Source organism: Scleropages formosus, chromosome 22 (genome assembly GCF_900964775.1).
Source record: "Scleropages formosus chromosome 22, fSclFor1.1, whole genome shotgun sequence".
Classification (NCBI taxonomy): Eukaryota; Metazoa; Chordata; class Actinopteri; order Osteoglossiformes; family Osteoglossidae; genus Scleropages; species Scleropages formosus.
In genome coordinates, this window is record NC_041827.1 from 21101984 (window position 1) to 21129470 (window position 27487).

At 46.7% G+C, this 27487-nt stretch overlaps 1 protein-coding gene across 1 annotated transcript in view; it reads left to right on the top strand.

Moving 5' to 3' along the window:
* Positions 1-25913, top strand: part of suclg2 (succinate-CoA ligase GDP-forming subunit beta) — an 89783-nt gene extending 63870 nt beyond the window's left edge. Inside the window, exons 10-11 of the mRNA XM_029247913.1 lie at positions 13254-13374; positions 25083-25913. Of these exons, the coding sequence (XP_029103746.1) occupies positions 13254-13374; positions 25083-25198 (237 nt within the window). The 3' untranslated portion in view covers positions 25199-25913. The remainder of the gene's footprint in view (positions 1-13253; positions 13375-25082) is intronic.
* The last annotated feature ends 1574 nt before the right edge of the window (positions 25914-27487 follow it).

Consider the following 27487-nt stretch of genomic DNA (forward strand, 5'->3'; position numbering starts at 1 on the left):
GCCTCCGTTTCGGCAGTCACCTGTATTCCCAGCTCCTCGGCGCTCACTCATCTTTCGCATCGCCAAACCTTTAGGAGGCAGAGGGCGGCCGTCGAAGATATGATTCCTCGTAATTTCACCATCGCTCATTTGTCAGGGCGAAGCCGCCTTCGAAAACCTACTTTTGCTTTCGGGTGAATGCTTGTGCTCGGTGTGGCGTAGAGATGGATGCAACTGGGTAGTTGGGGTCTGCAGGTGCCTTGTGGTTGAAAAGCCCAGGTTTGAATCCCATCTCCTGCTGTAGTACCGTTGATCGAGGCGCTTACCCTGAATTGACGCGGTAAAAATTACCCAGCGGTAATGGCCAAGTAATTGGAAGTTGTACAAACCTCACATTGCAAGTTTCCTTGGTAGAAAAGTGAATAAATAAATGTAAATATAATTTTATTAGTGGGGTTTTAAGGGCCTCTTGGAAGCAGGCAGGAAGATCCAATATAGGAACACAATTCACTCTAAACTGGTTATGGCTTTTATACTAATGATTTCCCCTATTATTAAAGTGTATGAGGGAACTGGGTTTGGAGTTCCTTCTGGCAGCTTTTTCTAATGTTTGCCTGCCAATAAAAAATGCAGAGACTACCCACTTTGCTTGTTGCTTCTCTTTTACCTTTTAAAAGCAGTGAGAGCTTGTTTTCTCTCGGTGCGTTTAGGAGGTCAAGTAAACTCCCACAATTCCATCTTGTGCATGAATATTTTATAAGTTATTAAACTGAAGCACACGTGCGTGCTCAGCTGTCTCTCCCAAAAAAAAAAAACACCTGGCCAAGTTAATACCGGAGCTCACGCTACAAACACGTTTATTGCGTTTCTTTGGCGTTTCCGTAAGGTGTCGTGTCGCCGTGACAACAACCAGTTGTGGGAGCAAATTCTCCGTACAGGAGAGAAGTTGTCTGCAAATGGGGCGAAGGAGCGAGTGTCGTGTGTCGCCTGTGCAAATGCGCAGATGCCCTTTAAACGGCTCATTGGCCTCGAAGATCAGGTGCAACCTGAATTAAAATCATTTGGATAATTGACCTTCCGTGTGAATACATTTGAATAAATTAAATTTGATTGGCCGTGTAGCATTATGAACAAAGTAAAAACGTCTGCCTTTCAAACGCAGCACCAGTTTGTTGCGCCGGGTCTCCGAGGTGATTATGTATGCCGTCCGGCACCATTACGAATTCTTCAACACCACCCCCTGAAAAAAAAAAAAAAAAAATCCCATCCTGGAAGAAATGTCGCTCAAGAGGACTGCGGCAAACGCTCACTGTGGAGGAAGCGGGTGGTGGAGGGACGGCTGAGGAGCTGTTGAGATTGAATTATTAATAATGTGTACAGGCAGGGGATCCGTGCGAGCGGTGCAGGGCTGCACGTTGCATCAGAGAAGTCCCCAGCAGGTGGCGCAGTGGTTAGAATTCTCGCCTTGCACTTGAAGGGTCCAGGTTTGAATCCCCACTCTGGTAGGGTACTTTTAATCAACATACTTACTTTTACTTTGATACAGTAGAAATTACCCTGGTGTATAAATGGGGGGGGTGCGGTGGCGCAGTGGGTTGGACCACAGTCCTGCTGTCCAGTGGGTCTGGGGTTCAAGTCCCGCTTGGGGTGCCTTGCGACAGACTGGCGTCCCGTCCTGGGTGTGTTCCCTCCCCCTCTGGCCTTACGCCCCTGTGTTCCCGGGTAGGCTCCGGTTCCCCGTGACCCCGTATGGGACAAGTGGTTCTGTAAATGTGTGTGTGTGTGTGTGTGTATAAATGGGTAAATCAGTATAAGTAGCTTAACGTTGTACGTACGAAACTTGCACAGAAAAACATCAGATAAATGTAACGTGAAATGTAAATGCCAGTGAGGCCCAGGCTCTGTGAGCCCCAGCATAGCCGCTTTAACAGTGAAGACAACGTGAAGGATTGTCATCAGTGCTTTGGACAAGGTGGACAGTGGACCCCAGGACTACATTGTAGGCGCTGCTGTCCAAAGTGCCAGTTTTATGCTCCACCCACTTACACGTCTGGTTCCCCAACTCTGCCTCTTGAAGCCCTGATCAGCAAACACTGTGCCGTCTTCCTCAGCGGGGTTTTGCGGCAAAGAGGCAGGTTAATCATGGAGTGGAGTCATTGTTGTTTACGTGCGGGTCCACATTCTGTGCAGCAGGCAGAAAAGGGCGGATGGGGAAGGACGGAGACTTGGAACCTGACAGTTTTTGGTTTAATTCCCAGCAGAAGTATGGCACCAGTCAAAAGATTGAGTACCTATTTGAAGCCAGGTTTTTCATGATTATCTTTTATTTAAATGTATAATTATAAATGTGCTTTTTGTAAGACTTTGGGTCCAGTATGGTGGAATGAGCTCCCTCTGTCCCTCGGAGCTGCTGAATCCCTTTTGACATTTAAGGAGAGTGTCACACCCATCTCTTCCAGACCTGTTCCTCATCTGATCTCCAATCTGCTCCATAAACTTGCATCACACTTTGTCAAGAATATCTCTCTATTTCCTATCAGGTCTGTGTTTCCATAAACTGTACACCAAACGTTTCACTGTCACTTTAAGCAGAGTATTTAACCTTAATTGTCATGTAATAACATTCAGATGTAAAAACGGGTTGAAGTTGTTTTGGATAAAATCTGCGGTTGAGCCGAGAAATGAAACGGTGTTCGTTGAGAACGAGATTTTGGATTGCGCGTAAAGGAAATAATCCCGTGAGACGTTCCTATCTGCCTGCCTGCCTGTGTCACGCACGTTCTCCTGGGAATTGTCACCATCCCGTCCCCCAGAAACATGGGTCAGATCCGTCTCCTTTCCTCCGTCCCGCATGTGACGGACAGCCGTTAACCCTTCGCCGCCAGACGGTGGAATATTTACGCGTGTCTGTCGCTGTTGGTATCTGGCTCCCGTGGGATGAGTGATGGGTCTTTCCACGGGAACGCAGGGATGGGCGACATCTCCCTGAACGGAGGCCGGCACGAGGCGCCGATATAGATGTGTGTGCAATGATTCTACATCCCTGACAGACAGCTGACACCATCTCCTTTGTGCATCCATCTCTCACCCTCTCCTCTCCATCACTCTAGTTTGTGTGGCTGCGACGGCACTGTGCTGCAAACACTTGTGTGAACTTGTTACTTTTCCGCCTCTTCCCCACCATTCTAAGAGATGTAGTTAATTTCATCCAGTTTTGCCCTGTTGTTTCGCAAGGGCAGCGGGAGTCAATCGTGGTGAGTGCTGGCACCTTGCATTTGAAGGACTCCGGTTTGAATCCCACCTCCTGCTGTCACACCCTTGATCTCGGTGTCTACCCTGAAACGATTCAGTAAAAATTACTGAGCTGAATAAATGGGCAGATCTATGTAAGTAGTTTAACAATTTAGATCAGTTTGGAGAAAAGCATTAAGTGTAGGATTGTACTCCCTTTTTTTGAATGTCTAATAAAGAAACTTGCAGTGATGATCTGTTAATTGCATTAAATTGCGTTATTTTGAACAGCAAAGAATCCATCTATTTAGAAAATGAGCAAAAAAAATCTATCCATTAACACTCAGTGCAGGCAATTTGGAGTCACCAATCCACCTGATACCCATTTTTGGATGGTGGGAGGAAACCAGAGCACCTGAGGGAAACCCTCAAACTCCACACAGACTAAACCGGATTCAAACCTGTGTCTGAACCCAGAGCCCATGAGCAGTGTGGCACCAGGGTCATATAGTATATTAAAAAAAAATTAAAAAGTGAAAATTGTTGAAAGGAAGCGGAGGAAGTGCAGTTCAGTGCCGTAAAGAAAGACCGCAATAGCGGCGTGCACCATCACAGGTGAACTATAAAGCCATGTAATTTGTCTTCTTCTGCGCGCCCTTTAGCCCTGACTGATATTAATCGCATATTTTCTGTAGCGCTGAGCTCTCAGTGAATCCGTTCCAGTCACTCCGCTGTACTATTGTGTCTCTGAATTGTGAAGACGGAGGATTTTTAACCTCCTTCAATTGTGGCATTAAATAATTTAGCGGCGGCGCGGAACACGTGACTGCCGGACAGACGCCGCTCGCCGACCCCTTTCTGCGCCTTTTTTATTTTATCGAGCGCCGCCCTTTGTGTCCCTCGCATTGAGCAGTGGCGCCTCTCAAAGGCGGCCGTCACAGTCCACAGCCTCACGGAAACGAGCGGTCGGCATGGCGACCCAGCGGCATCGTGCCCCCGACGCACACACACACGGCCCAGCCTCACGCTCGGCCTCAAACCCATTTCGCCTTTGATTGGTTTCTTTTCTTCTCCCTCAGCCCAGGATGGAACGCCGGTTTGATTCTCATGGATGGACCGTGTGTGCGGTTCATTGTACTGGATGGAGAGCGGGAAGGACATTGTGAACTTTTAATTCCTCACTGAAGCCTTAACCACTTCAGGCTGCTGCGAGATCTTCTCTCTTTGCCGTTTCTCTATATAAGCCTCTGTATTAATGTCCGGAGGGTCCGAGCTGTTGTCGCTCTCTTCACCTGCACTTTGACCCAAGAGAACATCTCTTTATGTTTTAATTAATGTGGGTGGCACGGTGGCACAGCGAGTAGCGCTGCTGTCTCTCAGCGCCTGAGTAGTGTGAGAGGATGTGGGTTTGATCCCCGCTCGGTCTGTGTGGAGTTTGCATGTTTTCTCTGGGTGCTCTGGTTTCCTCCCACAGTCCAAGACATGCTGTTCAGGTTCACCCATAGTGTGTGAGTGACAGAGAGAGAAAGTGTGTGTGCTCCACTGATGTATGAATGAGTGACCCAGTGTAAGTAGTGTATCTATCAGTGTAAGTCACCGCGGTGAATAAGGTGTGTGGGCTGATAATGCTACATAGAGTTCATTGGAAGTCGCTTTGGAGAAAAGCATCTGTTAAATATGTAAATGTAATTATATGCTTTTCTTATAGAGCACTGTTTGTGAAAAGTGTCCAGTGATCCAACCTCCATTCAGGGGTATTGAACAGGTGATGATGTGATTAGAACCATTACTTTTGCCCTTAGAGGACCTGTGTTCAAATCTTGTCTCCTGTGGACGGCTGGGAGCGTAGTGGTGCTGTCTTTGGACCCAATGATGCAGGTTCAAATCCCTCCTCTGGCTGTAGTACCCGTGAGCAAGGTCCCTACCCTAAAATTACTCCAGTCAAAATTACCCAGCTGTATTAATGCGTAAATAATTCTAAGTGGTTTAACATTGTAAGTTGCTTTGGAGAAAAATGTCAGCTAAATGAATAAATACAGTGTAATAATATAGTACCTCTGATCAAGGACTTGCTCTGAGTTATTACAGTCCAAATTTCCCTGCTGTGTAAATCATTATAAGTTGCAAAGTTTTGCAAATTACTTTGGAAAAAGTTAATAAATTAATAAATTTAATTAATAGGGAGTTGTTCTGATGACCATAAGCTCACTTTGTCGAGTAGCAAACCCCCCCTATACTGTATTATACAAAGCACAAAGATAGACAGTTAAGAAGTGTGAACGATATGTTGTATGTGTTATAGCACTTTGGTATATTATTGCACTAATTTCACACATTATTCATGTTAATACGAATGGAGGAGAATAATAAAAGTGGAGTCCTGTGTTATATTTTCATAATCCCCTGTTATTTACTGTCATTTCTAAATCTCTTCTCTTTCACTTCTTCTTTGCCGCGCCACCAGAACACTCACTTTTTCCCATCCTTACCGTTGTTTAAATAGGAGCTTGAATAGAAGTTGGAAACAGAAAGCTTCGTAAATAAAACCCAGTCACTGACAGACACTCAAACACTGACTGAGACCCAAACAATAACAGATATTTAGATGTTTTTGTACAGCAGCAGACTGAAATATTCTAGTAGTGTTAATGGGACTATTGTGGTAAGTGTGGTTCGTCATGAGTCGAGTGTTGTAATTCGAGGACCCCCTGTGTAGTTGGACTGTCTTGAAGCCAGTCTTTGAGGGAGCAGCATGGCGCTACAGCGAGTAACGCTGCTGTCTCACAGCGTCTGGGTGGTGCGAGAGGATGTGGGTTTGGCCCCCACTCAGTCTTGTTGTCTGTGTGTGTGTGCTCTGGTTTCCTCCCACAGTCCATAGAGATACTGTTCAGGTTCACCTATAGTGTGTGAGTGACAGAGGGAGCGTGTGTGTTCCACTGATGTATGGATGAGTGACCCATTGCAAGTAGTGTATCTAGCAGTGTAAGTCACCACGGTGAATAAGGTGTGGGCTGATAACACTGGAATTCGCTTAATCATTCGCATAATCATTGGAAGTCGCTTTGGAGAAAAGCGTCTTAAGTGAATAAATGCAATTGAGCGGCTCCACCAGTGACATGGGTGTGGGAGACGCGGCACAGGACCATCAGCAGGATCTCCATTACTGTAAAAACTGCTCTTTTGTAGCTGCGGATCATCAGCCTGCAAGCTGAATACATTATACATTATTTGCAAATTGTATGCAAATGGTCTGGGTTTAAATTTAAAGTAGCAGGTTTGCTGCACGTGTGTGTGTGCGTGTGTCTCGGCCGTATGCGTAAACACGGGCGCATCGCGGATCAAAAAGGCGCCTGGCACCGCTCAAGGTTTCCGGGTTTATTTATTTATTTGTGCGCCAAAGCTTCACGTGGGGGTGTCGGAGATGTGTCTGTGTTTGTAGCTTATTTCTGACATAATGCTTCATCTTTTCCACTTTGGGCGAAGAGGAGCTGTCATGCTTCAACAGGCCGGATAATTATTTCCCTCTTATCCCCCTCGCCAGGCCCCGGTGCCAGTGTTCGGTGGGAGCCGGGGGCCCCCGAGTCGTCCTCCCGGGCGCCACCACCGGAATAGCAACGCGGGCTGTGGGCGGGGGCGCCAAGAAAAGGCCCCCGACTAGATAAGATGCTGCCAAGAGAGGAGGACAAGGAAATGAGGAAGGGATTGAAGCTCGGCTCCGTTATCAGCCGAGGTTAAATTGCCTGTTTGGTGGTCATATAATATTTCACTTTGGTTTTCATCGTGCGCTTCTTCCCCGTGATTGACAGCCTGTGTGCCGCCGCAGCTCTTTTCAAGCAGTCGGCTCTTTTTAAAGCCAGCAGGTGGCGCAGCGGTTGGAGCTCCTGCCTTTGACCTGCTGCTATCACAGACTGTTTCATGCAGTAATTTCATTTATGCGCATGAAAATCTCATATTTTATCCCAAGTAATTGATTTAACCTGTCTTATATTGGAAAACTTCCCCTCCCCTATAGCTGTCATTGTCATTTAATATATGTCTGATTTAGTTAAATGGCTTATAAAGAAAAAAAAACAAAAAAGGGCACAGACCAGGTGACTGAGTGTCATAGTTTCCTCTTCTGGACTCTGAGGATCTGGGTTCAAATCCCACTCCTGCAGTAGTACCGTTCGTTAATCAAGGCACATACGCCGTGTCGGTGTGGTAAAACTTACCCAGGTGTATAAATGGGTAAGTCAGTGTAAGTAGATTAATGCTCTAAGCAGTTTTGGAGAAAAGTGTCGGTAGAATAAGTAAACGTGAGAAGAGCTGGGTGAGTTATGAACATCCGCCGTTTACTGCGCGCAGGTGTCACGTTGTTGGCGTTTCGTAGAGAAAGCGTTAATGAAGAGGAGCCGAGTTGCTTCCTGCGGCTGCCGGCGTCGGAGGGGAAATCTGGAGTGGTGCACGCCGCAGGAGACCGAGCCGCTCATTGGGGATGGGATATGGGGGGGGGGGGGGGGGTCCGCCCCCATGGGCTCCATTGTTTGTGTGTAAAGACGTTTGGGCTCCAGACAGCGCAAGCATCGGCGGCTCTTAGCGAACGCCGCATACAGACGCTACACCCCCGTGCGCCGGGAGAGGATCCTCCGCGGTAAACATGGTGGTGCTGTGCTGGGGGGGGGACGTAGAAGCGAGTGCAATGGATTGCATCTTGCATCTCCATCTAACGTTGCGCTTTAACCTTTGACCTGCATCGAACGTTGGTCTCGGCAAGTGGTGAACAGAATAAAATGGGAAAAGCAGTTAAAAGAACAGAAATTGTTTATTAAAAAAAAAGCAAAGAAAAAAAGGCCAAACAAATCATTTGTTTAAAGAGCACAAACAAGAAGTCTAGTCTTTAAATAAAACCTGCCATTTGTGACAAAATAGACATTTCTGTACACATGTTGGGGACATGTGTGTGTGTAAGAACTCGTGATTTATTTCTAAACTTGCCTGCTCCCCCATCACACAACATTTGAGGCCATTTTCGCAGAGCAAGCATAGCAGTCTGAGGTTGCAGGTTCGAATCCCATCTCCTGCTGTAATTCTCTCGATCCAAGTACTTACCCTCACTTAACACGGTAAAAATGACCCAGCTGTATAAATGAGTAAATCGGCGTAAGTACCTTAACATTACACACTGCTTTGGAGAGATGTGTCACATAGATAAATGCAAACTGGCTCACATTTGCTGCCGCGAATGTGCAGTACTTTTGCGGTAAATGAACCCTACACCACATTCCACGCAACATGCGGATATTTCATGCTTTTGATGTCATTTAAATGAAATTGACATGAATTATACATCCTAAGCTTAGCAACATCCTAATGACTCCCAGTAGTACTACATGAATAATGGATGGTGTATTTTTGTATGTTTTTTTTAAAATATCATGTGCTTAACCCCACCCCCACCCGGAGTGTATACCGAGGCCGGTGGATTTGCTCAGCCTCAGCTGGGTGGGAGAGCTGCGATGCTTAAAGGTTATAGCCGTAATGAAAACGTGCACCTTGAGACACGGGGCCGCCGGGGGGCTGAGGCGGGCCGAGCCCAAGGTGTGTTTAAACAGCACTTGTTTGCCTGGAATTGACCGGAGTGCACAGAGACGCACTTTTAATTGGAGAGCGAGCCGAGGCGGCCGAGCTCCCCCTGCGTGCTGCCTTTTATTTCCTCCGCCATTAATCAGCCTGGCAGCCAGCGACACGACTCCGTCATCCGCACAGCCGACGGCCCGCAAGAGGAGGGTGCCCGAGGGATCTCCCGCAGAAATCGGGGGGCCGGGGCAGGGAACCAGGACGGAGGACAGGCTCCCGTTGCATCGAGAGCCGGGTGTGGCAGAGCAGAGATCCCCTCCCCGCCACTCACGGACCGAGAGCACAAATGGCGGCTCGTTGTCTGTGTTGATCCTTCCCGAGTGCGGAATGCGGTCGCACGGGATGTCTGTTAAATACGATTCCTGGGCCGAGAGCCTCGTTACGTAGCGTTTTTATTATTAATGTGTCATGGGGGTGCTCCGATTTTGCGATGGAGTTCTGTATTTTGTGTACGTGCAGCGTGCCTAAATCATGGCAGACGGGCTGCTCTTCGTTTTATGCGGACGCCAATATTAAATGGCGAACCGGAGGAAATGTGCTGATATTCCACAAAGACGTAACCGGAGAATGTGGAACGGCGCTGCCGTTTGTTCTCTTCCGTTTCCGGCAGGTTGAGCTCTTCTGCCCCCTAGTGGGGTTCCAGGTGGAGAGATGCGTGTTTCCCCCTCTTGCCAGCCTGGCCTGCTGCAGAAACGTGGACATGCAGCAGCATCCTCATCATCAGCACCAGCATCGGCGCTATCTGAAAAGGCACATATTGCGGCCTGCTGACTGGCTCCTCGATGCGCCCGCTTATCGGTCGTTGGCGAGAACAGGAGGATGAAGCCGAATTCCACACCCTGTGTGTGTTTCTCCTGCTGCTGTGTGCTGTACAGCCACATGCCATTTCTGCTGAAAACGAATGTTTTTCTGCAGCGATTGCTAATTCGGTGGTGGCAACACAGCTTGGTTATCTCACACACGTTCAGTGTTAGCGTCTCTGACGGAATTGACATTTTTCCGTATTTGAGCGCTCGCTGGTTTTCATTTGCTCTCTGTAAGGCAGCTCGATCAATGTCTCGATTGGAGGTGTGACGCCGGGTTGGGAAGATCGATCGCCGCAGACAGGGGGCGCTGACATGTCCCGATCTCGGGCCGAAGCGCTGCGTGACGTGAAGCGGCGTGGGCTCCGATTGGGCCGATGCGATGCAGGGTGGCACCTGCGGCTGCTCGGACCGGTTAGGTGCCCAGTGTAGAGATGTTGGCAGCCAGACAAGATGAAGACCTTCTGATTCTATTCATTCGTTTGACTCTCATTTAACTTTTCTCGGAAACGACATACAATTACCACGTTGTACCATGTTAATTGTACCAAGCTGTATGTAATTGAAACCCATGTCCACGGTGATTTACAGTGTTACACTACACTGAGCTCTGTACAGTCATTCCCACACCTATACAGTGATGTAATACACAAACACATACACACACACACACACACACACACACACACACACACACACACTTGCACACACAAAGACGAGAGACAAGTTCCTAGACTGAGAGAGAAAACGTTACACAAACACAAGGAGAACATGCAAACTCCGCACTAGCAACTGTGCCACGTTGTAGATGTGCAAGTGTGATGAGTCTGTTTCCAGTCATTTTTTTTTATATATGAATATTTTCCTGTTTTGGGTGCATTGTCTGTAGGAAGGACACAACAAACTGGCCAAAGCAGTGAGACAGCCTTGGGGTGTATTATTACTGTTATTCTTATTATTGTTGTTTGGCTCTTTTGTTTGCCTTTCGGTATGTCATTCTCTGATTTTATCTTATTTTCTCCTATTTTATTTTTGCTCTTAATTGCTATGATTCTACACTACTATAGAAAGTTCTAGAAAGTTCAGGGCAAGGTACCCTTCCTCTCCTTGTTTTCCATTACTGTTCGTGCACAGTAGATGTTGAATTTAGGAACAGTTTTGGAAATAAGACTGATAATTGTGTGTTTTCTGTGCTCAAGAGAGAACTGTGCATTTGCCCGATGGGTGAAAAACAGAGGGAAATTTTGCACAAATAAAATATCTTAGTTTCACAATGTCTGGTCATTGAATCTCCGAAGAAGCAGCGATGGTCAGAGAAATCGGTCGTAACTGTGGGATTGCGTGAAGCGTTACACCCCCTGCTTGAGGGTTTTACTGCGGTTACGGGGTCCCTGGTTGTCACGCCTCCCCACCGCTGACTGGTGTCACTCATAAATGAGGAGGATGGATCTTCTGCACCCGAATGCGTTCTTTCCCGCCTTTGAATGGATGACCTTGTAACGATTGGAAGGGAAAGAGTAATTTACCCCATTATTATTGTGCAGACAAAGGACACACTACGGCGATGTTCACACAATGAGGAAAACCCCGAGCCATTTACATTTCCCACGGCAGTAAATAATCTTCCCCATAATGAGAACAAATGAGAACACGTATGTGAGCTCTGAACCGGCGTGCAGTGTCGGCCGTGCTCCGCCAACATCTCATTTATACACATTTTATGTAGGTAATTAATTTCGCAGCGTTGTGGACAAATTTTAAAGTGCGTCCATATCCACCTGGGAATAATCCCACCGGGGATCCACCTGGGTTTTGATTGCTCGACAGCTATTAATGCGTGAAGCCTCGGGGAATCTACCGGCCGAAGGGTGTGTCTGTGTCCGAGATGTAGAGAGCGGGGGGTTTGGGTTCACGAGAAGAATCTTCGGCTGCTTTTATAGCAGGAAAAGATCCGATCGACTCCATCCCATCGGCCCCGGGAAGGCAGAAAAACACGCCCGGCCCGGTTTTCCGCGTGAGGAGCAAGCTTGTCAGGAACCATTAGAGACATTTCACTCATGTCGAAGAGCGACTGCGATCGCAGGGTGATGTACGATGGCCGAGCAGGAGGAAGCTAACAGCCCTTGTCAGTTACCTCGCTGTTTAACATGCCTGCTGCCACCCTCGTGCTCCGGACGGTTAACAGCACAACGTGAGGTTCAACAGGGCCCCCAAACACCCCAAACGCAGAGGTTTCTCTACCTCGACATGTGTCCCGGAGGGATTGGCGGCCGCATCGAATCGCCCTTCGAGGGGATTCCTTAGAAGCTGTGCTTCTGGCCTCAAGTCTCTCTGACCGATCATGATTTTTCTATAAGGATTTTCCTCTCGGCGATACGAGCGACTGGCATTCAGGCACACATCTCCTTTAGTCCAGAATGAATCCATGTGTTCCGCATATTTCGACAGTGACTGTAAGATACTGGTAACGAGTTGCCGTCCTTCCTTTTCTCTGTGGTTTTTCACCACCTTTGTTTCAGCTCCATCCTCTGAAAATGAAATCCTCCCTTTTGAAAAGGACACGTGGAGGTGCAGAATGAGCGAAGCCCCCTTCTCGGCCGCGTACTTCTCACACAGCCACGCGTGTTTTCTCCCCCGCTCCTCCAAATTATATTTATTTATATATTTAAATCTATTGGCAAGCGGGCACAATGTGCTTTTGGCACAGCAAGTCGTAAAATTCCCGCTAATCCTCGGAGTCTCCCTTTAAAGCCCATGATCCCTTCTCTTAGAAGGTAAACATCATTACTACAGAATGTGGCGGAGATGCCTTCCGCCGTGTGTGGGATAGATTAGCAGAGGTTATAAATAAACATGCCGAATTAATCCTGTCTCCTTTCACGTAACTTCACAGAAAACTGCCCTGCAGTAATTGCAGCATCGGTGGTTACATAGTTGTAACACAGGTTGGGCAGCTTTAAAAATGTACTGTTCCAGATCCTACCTCGTGTGTATATATACACCATATTTTTTTTCATTGGCTCCTTCATAGTGGAATTTAAATTGGACAGTCTTTCCACAAGATCATTTACATATATGTATTTGCATACCCTATACAGCTAGCGTACTACAGTCGCCTTTCTCGTAGCCCTTCTCCAGCACCGACCTCAAAGGGAACAGTTTTCATCTTCCTTATTATAATATTTGTTGTAAGGGTTCTCTTTAAATCTGTGTGTTGCTGGCGTACCTGTGCGAGGAGCAGAGCTGCATGCAGTAGGAGCTTTACCCGTCGGCCTTGTTTTATTCTTTTTTTTTTAGTCTTAATTGGCCGAATGGCCATTTATAATATTGTTCTCACTCACAAACAAGCAAATTCCTACTGGGAGGTTTGGCTGCTAAAGCTGAATGTCACTCTGTGTGTGTGTGTGTGTGTGTGTGTGTGTGTGTGTGTGTGTGTGTGTGTGTGTGTGTGGGGTGGGGATAAAATATTGAAATGTATTATGTAAAAGTGATTATTGACGATACCTTGTTGTTTCCCAGAGACGTGGTGGTAAATGTGCATATTCCAGCCTTTTGGGGGGACATGTTTAATAGCATTACTTTGCGTGCCGGATGACCGTACGTCTGCGTTTCTGCCCCATGTAGGTCGAGGCCATCCTGGTAAATATCTTCGGGGGGATCGTGAACTGCGCCATCGTCGCCAAAGGCATCACCAAGGCCTGCCGGGAACTGGAGCTGAAGGTGCCGCTGGTGGTGAGGCTGGAAGGTGGGTACCCTGGCATGGGTCATGTGTCTGTGGGTAAACACCTTAAAGAAGACGCAGGGCTCGAAGTGAAGAAGCAAGGAAGCCGAGCTGTACTTACTGTGAAAGGAAGCAAAGTCCCTTTGTGCGTCTGATTATCATAACTCAGTAATTGGTTCTTTATTTTGTACTGGTTGGTGGTACAACTTAGAATGATTCATCTATTTCTGCAGCTGGGTGAATTAAGAGCGACTCTGGGTAAGTACCTTGATTAAGGGTACTACAGCGGGGGGGATTCACACCAGGGTCCTTAGAGCACAGAGGTGGTGGTTAGACTCACTGGAGATATTAAGGATAAATAGCCTCCTCTGTGGTACTACTCAGTGCTCCCCCCCCCAGACTTGGACCAATAAGATTACAGGTTGAGGGCCTTAACTGCCTGTAAGTCATACTCTTAAAGTCGGCTTTCAGAGCGAAATGAACCATAAAACATTTTTCCGATGATGATGATGGTGTCGCTTGCCCGTGCTTATCATGCGGTGCTGAATTGCTCCGAATGAGCGCTTGTCACCCTTACCACGTTTCCGACGGACAAACGACAGGCTCGATGAAGGGACGGCGGCGTCTCTCACCTGTTTATGCTAATGAGGCCACGGAGCCCTGACTCCCGGGCTGCTGCCTTATCCCATCTGGTCATTAGGATAATTGGCAGAAAACAGCTGACTCCTCTGTCCTGAGAAGGTCCGGGAACCCGAACTTCATTATATTGCAGTACTCCGTTTGTTTGTTAATGTGCCCGCCAAGCACTCTCTGGCTCTGTGTGTGTGTGTGTGTGAGCGCAAGCGTGTGGCTCTGAGGTTGTGCGAGTGTTTGTGGAAGCACGCAAGAGATACACAGAGGGGGACCCAGCAGGCACTGCTTCGCCAGCTGCTTGATTTGGGACGAGTTGAACATTGTGACGTTGGGGTGTTTCCTAAAAATATGTCCAACCCTGGTCATCACATCTTAGAAGGCCTTAAACACCGTCTCATATCAGCCTGGGAGGTGCACACTGTAATCCGTACACACACCTCAATGGACATTAATGTTCCTTTGTTTGGTCCACGATACAGTGAAGACCTTAGTGTGAACACATTGTACATCCTGGGGTAACAATGTACAATGTATGTGTGGCTTTGTGTTCCATCGCCTCCGCAAAAACACTTTTGAATAGCATCGCAAACGTGGGTCTGTATCTGAAAAGCTTCCTAACCGTTCTGTGTCGGAAGGGTGCAGGAAAATGCCGGATATCAAGAGACTGAATAATCGGCAATGAGTGAGTACATGTATATGAATGCACTGTATCCCGGAGTATTTATTGGTGTCACCAACTAAAGCTCTTTGTATTTTGCCCTGCTGTTTCCCACTACATGTTCATACACATCCCTGTCAGTAAATGTGCTGTTTATACAGTATTTATTGTACTTCTATGTGGAGTTTGCATGTTTTCTCTAGGTGCTCTGGTTTCCGCCCACAGTCCAAAGACATGCTGTTCAGGTTCCCCCATAGTGTGTGAGTGACAGAGAGAGTATGTGTGTTCCACTGATGTATGGATGAGTGACCCAGTGCAAGTAGTGTATCTAGCAGTGTAAGTCACCGCGGTGAATAAGGTGTGTGGGCTCATAACACTACATAGAGTTTACTGGAAGTCACTTTGGAGAAAAGCTTCTGCTCAATAAATAAATAAGTGTAAAGTAATGTCTGAATGCACACCCACCGTACCACATTGCTTGTGTACCAGCAGACCGACTTGGCCATAAAGGTATCCGTCTTGTGTTAAGGTGAGGTCTCGCTCTAGGGTACAACAGCAGGGTCCCTCGTGGGCCTGCTCTGCTAACAGAGTTGTTATACAGCCTGTATTTAATCTGGTGCATTTCGGAATATCGGCTGATTGAGAAATGAAGTGGCCTATATTGGATTTTGTGCTGCTCCTCGCTAGATGCAGCGATCGCTCTGAATGCCTCTAGAGAGAATGTTTTCAACTGATTTTAAGCTTTGCAAACTCGATATTGTTAGAGCTACTGAGGTTTACACCTGTGAAGCATCAGTGGTGGCATCGGTGTCGACTTGGACTGTTTCCCAATGAATGATTTAGTCTGAGGAAAAAGCAGTGCCGCCTCACAAAGCTTCTGAGCTCCTACATTTAAAGGAATTGTGCGTCGGCCTGATCAACAGTTCTTTCACCTGGGAGTCCCATCACCGCAGGACCCCTAGGAAGTTGGGAAAAGGACTCTTGCTCCGGTCGCCCCTCTGCTCGTCCCTCACACACGCTTTTCCGTTTTTCACCACTCTGCGGCTGAGACGCAACCGTGACTTGACAGCGCGGGAGCGAGAGGGCGGGGCTTCTGAGACTGAGCACGTTCGCGACAGGCAGTCGTGTGACACCTTGTCACAGCTCCGTTCCTTAGTTTGCCACAGTTACCTGATCTTGTCCTCTTTGTGAAATTTATCTTCATCACTTCAGCTGACACTTTTCTCCAAAGCTGCTTACGCTGATTTACCCATTTATACAGCTCTGTAATATTTTTACTGTGTCGATTCAGGGTAAGTACCTTGATCGAGGGTACTACAACAGAAGCTGGGATTCAAACCTGAGTCCTTCAGGTCCTCCAATTCCAAAAGCGACAGTTCCAACCACTGTGCCACCTGGTGTCCCGTGGAGTCCTTTGTCTTGTGGTCATTTTTACTATTCAAGACTGTTCCAAGACACCTATTGCTTTGCTGTCATAATTTTTAATGAGGCACCCCAGCGTGATTCCCGCTTTGCGGAGGTCAGCGTGGCCACGACCGATCTGGCTGCCGGAGCGTTTAATCCGAGGTTTAACTCACAAGATTACAAGGGGCGGTCGCATTAGAATCAGGAAGAGCTTGGAATCAATCAGTTGTGTGGCATTAAGCAGATTTCCTGACAGCAGCCTTTCCTCCGCTGATGTAATAATGGTGAGCTGTTCAGCGAGAGGATCAGGCGCGGCTTATGTGCGCTGCTGTTAATTGGAAACCTTCGGCAGCTTTGTTTATGCCCGTGAGTCTCACTGCTCTTCACGAATGTCTTTTGAGGAGGGCGTCTTGCATTGCCCTTCAAATCATGCTCTTGGCTGAGTGACACACAAATGGCATTAGTTTTATTCAGCAGCTCGTGTGTGTGTGTGTGTGTCTTGTCCTTAATAGTGCTGATGTCAGTGGGTTCTTATCTCATATCTACCCGTAGACACACAAATGGTTGTGTGCTATGTCAAAATGGAGATACACTGGGTCCTCAACCTGCCAACACAGTTGGGACCAGAAGTCTGTCTGTAGCTGCTGGTAATGTAGTGGTTGGAGCTGGTAGCTTTGGACCCAAAGGTTGCAGGTTTGATTCCCACCTCCAGGTGTAATACCCTTAAGCAAGGTGCTTACCCTAAAAATTGCTCCGGTAAAATGCTGTATAAATGGGTAAATAATTGTAACCTTTACACTAAGTTGCTTTGGAGAAAAGCATCAGCTAAATGAATAGATGTCAAGTTCTATGAAACCTTCAGAAAAAAGCAGGATACTTGATGCTGGTACATGGCAGGGTTTACTGTAAAACATTTAATTTTATTAACTTAAACTACAATAAACTTAACATTTTAATTTCCAGTAATATTTATCACAACATCCCATCCAGTTATATTGAGCAACGCGTCCTGTGAACGTGTCCAATATTTGTCAGCTACAGACCACTTTGAACTTCATCTACACAGTGAATAAAAGCTTAACAATTGAGATTTTGTTTGCTGGCAAATAAAAAATATCTTGAATATTGCTGTCAATAATAAAGGTACTTAGTAATAATTTTTCATTTTAACATTTTAATTAACTTTGAACTACAGAAAAATTGATTTTAAAATAGCTGAAAATAAGTAGGGGGGCGCGGCAGCGCAGTAGGTTGGACCGGGTCCTGCTCTCTGGTGGGTCTGGGGTTCGAGTCCCGCTTGGGGTGCCTTGCGGTGGACTGGCGTCCCATCCTGGGTGTGTCCCCTCCCCCTCCGGCCTTACGCCCTGTGTTGCCGGGTAGGATCCGGTTCCCCGCCACCCCGTATGGGACAAGCGGTTCCGAAAGTGTGTGTGTGTGTGTGTGTGTGTGTGTGTGTGTGTGAAAATAAGTATTCCTTCTCTCCACAAGCTATTAATAAGATTGTTGACTAATTCATCTCATAAACGTTGCACATCTTATTAATCACCGAATTGAGGAACACTCGGTAGAGGCTGTTAACGCTCTTAGAGTGTGGAATGAATCCACTCCTATTGTTTCTGCATTTTGCTGCCAACTAATGGCAGCTAGTGGAAGTGCAGGACATTTTTGCTCTATAACAAAAAAAAATAGAACACACGTTTATATAAAAACAGACAAAATTCATAGAAAATATAATTTAAAATGCAGGTGGTCCTTGAGTTATGATAGGTGGAACTTATTACAGCTCAAACTCAGCCATCCCATCAATCTTATTTTTTAATTTTATAGTCTTGATGGTTGTTAACGTGGCAATGACCAGTCCTTTGCTATATGATAACATGCAGTAGGCTGGCTGCATATATCTTATTGTTTGGGTTTCAATCGACATTTGCATGTTTAGTCTGCAAAACTTTTTGTTTGAGATTCCCTTCAGGTTGCTTTTTATTTAAAATTCCTAGCAAACAAAGTTTGTGTCTATTAAGTTATTCATTCATTCATTCATTCATTAACTTGAATAAATTCTTGTATTTATAATTATTGTACTGTATTATTCTGTATTTTATCTTAAATTATTTGTGAAATTGGGGAAGAAAATAAAATTTCTGTCATACAATGCAGCATTTAGATTTACACGCATTCATTTAGCAGACACTTTTCTCCAAAGTGACGTACATCTCATAGAAAATACAATTCGTGCTTTACCTTAGGAGAAAGAGACATAGCTGCAGATGTGTGATTAAGTACAGTTAGTTTCTTTAACCATATGCACCAACATTCATCACACAAGTAGCTGCATAGAACATTACCAGAATATCACCGCATTCGTGCATGTTAATTGGCTATATATCCTTATGGTTCATATAGTAAAGTATAGGGACTTGTTTTCAACTAACAAGGTAACAGTTGTTGAAATGGAACCCTCTTGTGAGTGGAGAAACAACCTGTTACTAAATAAACAGAAAAATGTTTATATGTTTGAAAATCTATAATTCCAGTGGTTCTTAGTTGCTTAACACAGCTGCACGCGGTTCGATATCACGTGTTCGGTGACTGAACCCGGCCCCCCAGCTCGAGTGCAAAAACATCTCTCCGCAGCTGGGACGAGCGAGCCGGCCTGCTCCCATCTGCCCGACTCTGCGAAACGGGACAGTTTTAGAAGTAATTATATTCGTATTGATTTGCAATTAATAAGTCATTTCATTGCTATCCCCCTAAATGGAAGTAATTTTCTCCTTAAAAGGAAATTCCAAGGATATCACAATTTTCTAAACATGATTAAAAAACGCTTTTGATCCCAAGGTCAGTGCGTAATGGCTCCTTGAGTCCTGACGGTGTCATGAAAGCTGTAATTGACTTATCTGTTGTCACGAGTCGAGCTGAGGGGCAGGAGGACGAGAGTAAGGGAGGGAGAGCGAGGCCGATGGGATGAGATGGATGTGGTGGAAGACTCTTCCTGCAGAAACATGTGCTTTAAGAGATGTCTGCGTTGGTGGAACGTACACCTGTACACCTGTGCACCTGTGGCAGGAGGGCGGAAGTGAGGATGGATGAGTCCGAATGGTAGCACCGGGTCACAACCCTCTCCTTTGTTTTTATTTAGATGTGTTTGCTTTACCTTGGGATGACATGCGATTCATTTTAAAAGGATAACATGCACTTGATTGACTCCCTTTGTGTTTCGGGGGCCAGCAGGTGGCATAGTGGTCAGAGCTGCCACCTTACATTCAGAGGTACCAAATTTAACCAGATATAATGTAACTATTGATATTTTAGTTTAGGTGACACTCTTTTCCAAAGCAATGTATTGTTAAGCTACTGACATTGATTTACCCAATTATACAGCAAGGTCATTTTCACTGTATCAGGTCAAATTGAGGATTGTGATCAACGGTACTACAGCAGGAGGTGGGATTCAAACCCAGAATCTTTGTAAGGCGGTGGATTTAACCACTACGCCACCTGCTGCCCAAGTATTATTTTTTCATTTGTACAGCTGCTTAATTTTTTTTACTGTATCTTTGCATACATTGACATTGTAAGTTACCTTGGACAAACGTGTCATCTAAGTAGTGGTGAATTACAATGAATAATAATAGAAGTGATTAACACGCAGACTGGCTGCAGTGCCGAATCCACGGGGAATCAGACGGGTGCAGCGTGTCTGCAGGTTCGAAGGCCAAAAGAGATGCCGGAAAGCTTTTTTGTCCAGAGTCATGCGGACGAGTGTGGAGTACATAGCTGCGACAGGCCCCTTCCAGGGGGACGGGGACGTGGACGCCAGGCCAGGCGGCGGAACGCAACACGGGTTCCTCTGAGCAGGTCTCTGGCAGCACCTAGTGGCGGTCGGTTGCCATGGCGCGTTGGTCCAAGCCGGGGGCCACGTTCCTGCCGCAGCATCTGTCCTCCTCTGCGTCTCCTTTTCTCACCAGAGGGGAAACATACACACATGCAAACATACTTTTCACTGGTTTTCTTTTCTTTTTCTTTTTTTTTTTGTGTTTTTTTTGAAGGCTGCATTTGTCTCTCGGTAAAACCTCTGTGATATGAATCTAGTTTACAGAGGCATTTCCAGCTTCCCTTAATGAGAAATGAGATTTGGCATCGATCCCCGCATCCAGATGTGATGGATAGTAATTTATCTACTGTCATTTGATGGCCTTTAATCCACAAAATATACTGACTAGATTATTGCAGTAAAATTAAGTCGAGGGAGAGAGACAGAAAAGAAAATGTATTTTTTTAAAAAACATACGGATGATATTTAACAGAGAGAGACAATTTAGGAGCTCTGTGTGCCGTCTATTTCGTTATCTTTTTTTTTGCCATGCTAATTAAATTAAACAATTGATTGTTACTGCTGAGTACAAGGAACGTGCTTAAAATCCTTATTGTTGCAGACGAATGAATGCGAGGCGATGAAATATTAGCAGCTAAGTGCTGGCAGTAATGGAATTCCTCGCGAATCTGCTATTGATTGAAGCAGCTGGCCCCCCGAGATTGCCGATATCACGCGCCATCTTAATTACACGGCCGTGAAGGAGCAGACGGCAACCGCGCCGTGCCCGTGTCCTTCCTACATGCTGCTCACAATGGCGCGGACAGCGGAGATGCCCTGAGGGGGGCCCCGTCGCGATCCGGGCCCCTCTCCACGTGCCATTTGTAGATATTAATCTTTCATTTAATTGTGGTCGTTACCTGGAAGAGCGGCGCAGACACACTTGATGTCACGTCCTTGGCGAGGGTTGTAACCTCGCAGAAATCCACAAAGGTGTGTAATTGCGGAGTTGAGTGAGAGCGGTGTTTCGAAGGACGCCCCGCACATCGGAGCCTGGGGGTCGAAACGTGGAGGTGATTGACGCCGTTCGGGTGCGGTAGCTGGTCCCCGTGGCGACACCCTCACTTGTGAAATTCGGATGCCTCGTGACAGCTGGGCTGGGGTGAGGTGAGGTTGGGGGGGCAAAAAGCCTGCGCTCCAGCTGCAGAGGGTGAAGCTGTTGGGGTTCTCCGTGCCGAGTGTCACGGCGCCCCCTGCTGCCCGGATGATCCCCCAAATGGGCTCCCGCCTGGGGACGGTGGGCTACCGCAGAGCTCTTAGAGCCGAAAGCTGTTGAAGCAAAGTGTCACCTTCCCAGTTCAATAGGCGTCACTTTTTAGACGGTTCTCTGCATCGACGTCTGCTGCCTGGTGTGAGCGTCATCTGGAGCGGCGACTCCTGGCCTTGGGGAGGTAGCTAACCCTCCCACGTTCCGTTTACACCGCGCACGGTAGAGGGGAGGGCTGCAGTGAAGAGCTGGCAACGCACCAAATGAACTGAATTTCCATTCATCCGGTTGGCAGGCACCTTTTTCCAAAGCAACTGACAGCGTTAAGCTACTCACACTGATTTACTCATTTATACAGCAGGGTCATTTTTAACTGCATCCTTTCATGGTCAGTACCTTGCTCAAGGGTTCTGCAGTAGGAGGTAGGATTCGAACCCGCGAGCTCCGAAGCGAAGGGTAGCGCTGACCGCTCTGCCATCTGCTTCCTCCACGTTGCAAATATAGAGACGCTTTTCTTCAAAGCCATGTACAACTGAGTAAACGAGTGCCTCGTTCACACACCGAGACATGGCGATTAAAGCGCAGTCCTTTATCCGCGCACATTACACACGCAAGTAGCTGCCTATAAAACTGACACACGACTAGACAAATATGTAACTGGGCTGAAAGACTAACCTGCAAAGCTGACAGGCGATGAGGAGTGAAAATCGGTTTTGGAAAAGATGTGTTTCGAGAGCCGTCCTGAACATCGAGAGGGAGCCGGTCGCTCCGCATCGAAGCCAGAACCGAGAACCTCGGGGCTTTCGATTCTGGATTCTTGTGAGCAGGGCCGCTAAGCAGCCTGAGGTGGAGGAGCGCGGCGCTCTTGCTGGGGTGCAGGGAGCGATCGGGTCCTGGAGGTATCGGGTTCAGATCCTTAGGGCGTCTCGTAGGCCGTGACCAGAATGTTGAAGTTGATATGGGCAGCAGCAGGAAGCAGTGGAGAAAGACGAGGAGGGGAGACACGTGGGGAGTCTGTTGGCTGTTTATGCTTTCATAATAAAGTGGTTTCGCTGCAGCACTTTTGAGTCGATGTTTGATATGTCATAGCAGGAACACAATAAAGGCACCCCGTGTGTTGCATTGTGGTCTGGGTCAGCGGGGGACTGACAGAGACATTCTGCATCTTCTGAGCTGTAGGGTTTGTCAAAAAAAAAAAAAAATCTTCCTTCTCCAATCTTAATTTAAAACCTTAATAATGTTGCCAACTTGGATCTTCATAGACCTATTATTTATTCATTATTGCCGTTTGGATGAAGAGCGTTTGTTTGAGCGATCAATGACTCCAAAGTGCTCTTTCGGAGACATCCTCATCGGGCACTTTGCACGGGTTCTGATGCACACATCAATACAGAGAAACAGACACAAAAAAAAAACAGGAGAAAAGCTTTCAGAAGGAGCGCTGGAAACACGCAAGATCTTGGGGAGCGGAAGGTGAGGTTTGGTCACGTTCATCGGTGCCCTCATCGGTAGGGAAATGACTGAGGAGGATGACGGGAAGCTTCCTGGCGTCTTCCTTTCATGGAATAATGAGGTGCACAATTTGGCAGCTGTGTCCCGTGTGGATTTCGAAGAGCTCGTGACAACCTTCTGTTTTCACCCTGTGTGGGCTTCAGTACCTGGGCTCGAGTTCCTCTTGAGCCCCTCTTGGTCTAATTGCATTGTTTCCACAGCACTGCGTGGTCCTCAGCTAACTCAGCTGTCAGGTTTACTTTTCATCCCTGTTTGCGTCCGTTCATTATGGTGGGAAAGGAGGTGGTCTTCGCTTGCGTGACACCTCTAAAGGTGAATGACGGTCCTTTGTCCCCTCTGGTCACCTTGGGCCGCGGACGTGTCTGTAGAATGACCTCCTCTACGCAGTCATCTGACTCAAAGTTGCCACCATGGCTACTGATCTCATTTCCATTGACTCTTTCAGTCCTGTGTGATTAGTAGGGATGGTAGGGTTAAAATTAGCTCGATGAATAAATCAGATGTTTCGTATGTTTGAATCCAATTTCACGTATAGTTCATTTTCAACACAGCCGCTTTTATCCTGAGCAGTTGTAACTTGTTACATTTGTTCGTTTAACAGATACTTTTGTTCAGAGCAATTCAGAAGTCACAGTAAACAAAGTGCATCAAAAGAGGAAGAGTTATAGATACAGACATGTGAGACTCAAAGTTCAGTCACTGTGTCCAGTAGCGCAGTTTTTTCTGGTGCACTTTATACATGTGGCTGTGTATAGAATTGATAGGAAATACAGCGGTGATCGTGATAGATCATGTGATGCAAATTTATGGAGCAGGCAGGCAAGAAGTTGGTCTGAAATAGATGGGTTTGAGACTTTTCTTAAATGTTGAAAGTGATTGAGCAGCTCCGAGGGACAGAGGGAGCTCATTGCACTACATCAGAGCCAAAATTGAGGATCTACATGCATCATTTTTTTTTTTGACCTTTTGTGAATGGAACCACCAAGCAGCAGGAGGTGGAGTGCAAAGCTCTCGCTGGGGTATGCACTTAGTCCACTTGTAATTTACAGTTAGAGCTCTACACACAAAGTCATTAGCCGCTTAACGACTGAACGCATGTGCAACAATGGTCCCGTAATATTATAATGGAGCTGAAAAATTATCGACAAGTGACGTAACGTTGAAGCACAACCTGTCGCTCCCGTGTTGTGGTGGTGCTGCTGTAAACAAACTTACTGCACTGCCAGTCGTATAAAAGTATGGCACATACGATTATGTACAGTACATAATACTTGATGATAAACACCTATGTTACTGGTTTCTGTATTTACTGTACTATTATCGTTATTTTACAGTGTGCTCTTTCTACTTATAAAAAGTTTACTGTAAAGCAGTATGCTGTGTTGCGCTGGCAGCAGCATCATAAATCTCATGTTTACCGCGTCTCTTGACTGCATTGAGGCTATATCATCTAAGTGTTTATAAGTACACTCTATGATAGAGGCCATACCATCTAGGTGTGTATAAGTACACTCTATGGTGTTCCCACAACGGCGAAATGGCCTGACGCGTTTCTCAGAACGTATCGCCGTCGTTAAGCGACGCATGTCTGTATATCAATATTAAGTGATGCTATTCGGTTTAATTTATGCACCCAGGCGGGCAACGATAGTCCACTTGTGTAGCGCCTTTTCCCACCTTGCTTTACATGCACCAGCATTGCGGTGGCTTCCGTCCGCACGGTAGAGCAGCCTGAGCCTTGCACGTACAACGCAAGCGGCGCACAGGAGCGCGGCGCTCGTGACGCATCGGGATGATCTCTCGCGCACCTCTGCGTTGGAAACGCCTTCTTGTAATCGCTACCTCGGTCACAGCTCGCCAGCTTTGCGGCGGAAATACTCCGGGGAGCCTCGTTGTCCCGGAGCCCGGTGACTCTGAGACGACGTCGTCACGTTTATCAATTAAATGTTATCGAGCACTGCTTGTGCTTCCGTCAAATTATCACCGGGGGATTCGCCGAGTAACGCGGCTATAATATACGTACCGCTGTGGAAGTCTCCCCCCTAAATGTGATGAACATCCTACCCGTAATGAAGGCACGGTGGAATGAACCTAATTAAGATGGTGATTTACATATCAGACTATAGAAAAATTGTTTATCGGTGGAAAATGGAGATGTACGTTTGTGTTTATTTTCCAATTAGAATGCATGCAACATGATCTTAATTGGCCGATTCTCTTGGTTCGTTGTATTGATTAAGCCAATTAAGTCTTGCTCGGGGTTCTTATTCATTGTTTTCTTGAGGTTGATTGAACGCAGTCGGGCAATTCCAACGCTGAAATGTTTCTAAAGAGGCGCATGTAGCGAAGGTTCGAGGACGGAAGTACGACGGTCCTGCTGGTGCCGCGTAGCTGCGCCCTCCTGACGTCACAGCGCCGTTTGTCCCTTGCTTGTCGTCTCACAGGGACCAACGTGCAGGAGGCCAAGCGCATCCTGAGCGAGAGCGGCCTGCCCATCATGGCCGCCAACGACTTGGACGACGCAGCCAGGAAGGCCGTGGCCAGCATCGCCAAGAAGTGACCGCTCCAACAGCCCACCCCCCCCCACGAAGAAGGCCGCGTCCGGCCACGGCCAGCGCCCCTCCTACCTCCGCACCCTCCCCGCCCCTCGAGGAGAAAGCCCGCTTTCATTTCAGCCCGGCTGTTTATCGGACTTTCGCTCGTCGCATTTTTCCTCGTCTTCTTCGCCTCTTTCCGTTGCTCAGTTTATTCTGCGAAAGAAGCGTATTTATGTTCAGGTTATCGTTGTGCTAATGTGGTTCGCATTTCAGTACCGCAAGCATTCCAGCTCTGGGTCCTGTTTTTCTTCTTCTTCTTCTTCCTCAGTGTGTAAAAGCAAAAGCTAGGACGTCCATCGTCACAGCTGTATGTTTGTGAGTAAAACCATTATGAGATCAAACGTTACCGTCCACTTGTATGACAGTTTCATCACAGTGACACATGTATTGATGATCTGTTGAACAGTGAACAGTCATCACTCTGGAGTCTCTTCCAAACCGGACATTGCAGGTCCAATAAGGTCAATAACACCACAGACTTCACTGTGATATAACTGTAAAAAGAAAGAAAAAAATTAATAATGCAGGATCCTTCTACGTGATGCATAGAAAACGTAACGAGGTCTAAAACCATATAAGAAAGCAAATGCTAATTAAAACGGCAACTTCACACATTTCCCCGTAAAAGACGTTACTTTGCAATAAGATCAAAGGTGTGTTTTAGCCTCAGGTGAAAAAGACAAATATAATATTTGTTGCCTTAATGATTTATCTAAATGAACATTTTGTAGTCTCGTGAGACTAGTGATTATGTGGAAGCACATTTCGCTGCGATGGTTCTCCGGCGCCCATTTCTAATGATGGTAATTGTGTTGTTGTTATTTTAAAGTGCCATATGTATTGTTAGGTGCCCGTCTCATTATAAAACACGTCTTGCCGAAAGCGGTTTCTCTTTAATTCCGAAACATTTGCTCGAGGTTTATTTTGGAGACAGCTGAGCAAACGGCGGAAATCTTTTGTCTTTTAATTACGAATGTATGATGTGTAATGTCTGTTGACACAACAGTAATGTGCTCGGAGACGATGAATAAACGCATCTTTTCCAGTTAAACCTTCCTGAGTGCCCAACGTCATGGGTTTTTTTTGTTTGTTTTTTGTGTGAAATTCTTCTCTTCCCGTTCAGTGTTTGGAGAAACGAGCGAAAGGCGACTTGACAAGAAATAAAACATTGTGAGCATTTGTTTGTCGCAGAGCCGTTATTTTACCTCTTTGTCTCATTTGTGTCTTTACCGAAGAAAGAGACGAGTCTCCGGAACAGGTGTGTGAGGCGGGGGTTCGGATCGCTGTCACACTCTCGTCTCCATGTCAACTGGGCAGTGACCCTGCAGCCTCACCTATACACTGGCAACGTGCTGCACAGGGGAAGGAGAAGAGCCTCGGTGACTCGTCCATCCTGTAGGAAACGGGTTCAAACCCGGCCGGAGACAGCAAGTCTGTTTGGATCAGATCAGCCGCTGCTCTTATTTACTCGCTCATTGTCAATAATTGTTTGTACAGCGCAAGGCTATCGAGGTCCAGAGTCTACCCTGGAAGCATAGGGTGTGTGAGGCTACTCGCATACACACACACCCTATGGGCAGTTTAGAGTCACTAGTTTACCTGAAACACATGTCTTGGAGTGTGGGAGGAAACCAGAGCACCTGGCAGAAGCCCACATGAACACGAGGGCGACATGTAAACGCAAAGAGACTGAGTTGGATTCAAGCCCAAAGCCAAGATGCTGTGAGGCACCAGTGCTACCCGCTGTGCCACCGTGCCCCTATTACTTAGTTATGGGTCATGACTTGTTTACTTGTGCACAAGTTACTGTGGCATGCCTGTTATTCCCTTTATTTCTCTGCTCTTATGATTTTGAGTGTTGAATTCTGTAGAGAGTCAAAGGTGTATGCAGGTTTTTAAAGGTACTGTTCAATTTGTAGTTTGAGAAAAACCTTCAGAGTTTGAATCTGAATGCAGTTGTAAAGTGTCCGACTAATGTAGAGCAGTGAGTAGCACTGGTGCCTCACAGCCCCTGGGCTGGCCCTTCGACCCCGGGTTCAAAACCAGCTCAACCTGTGTAGAGTTGGCATATTCTTCCTACGTTCACATAGGTTTGTGTCATGTGCTCTGGTTTCCCCCCACACTCCATAGACATTTGTTTCAGATGAATACAGGATTCCAAATTAAGTCTTGTGTGTGTGCGTGAGATCGCTCTGTGATGGACTGCTGTCCTGTCCAGGATGTGTCCTACCTCATGTCCTTTGTTTCCAAGA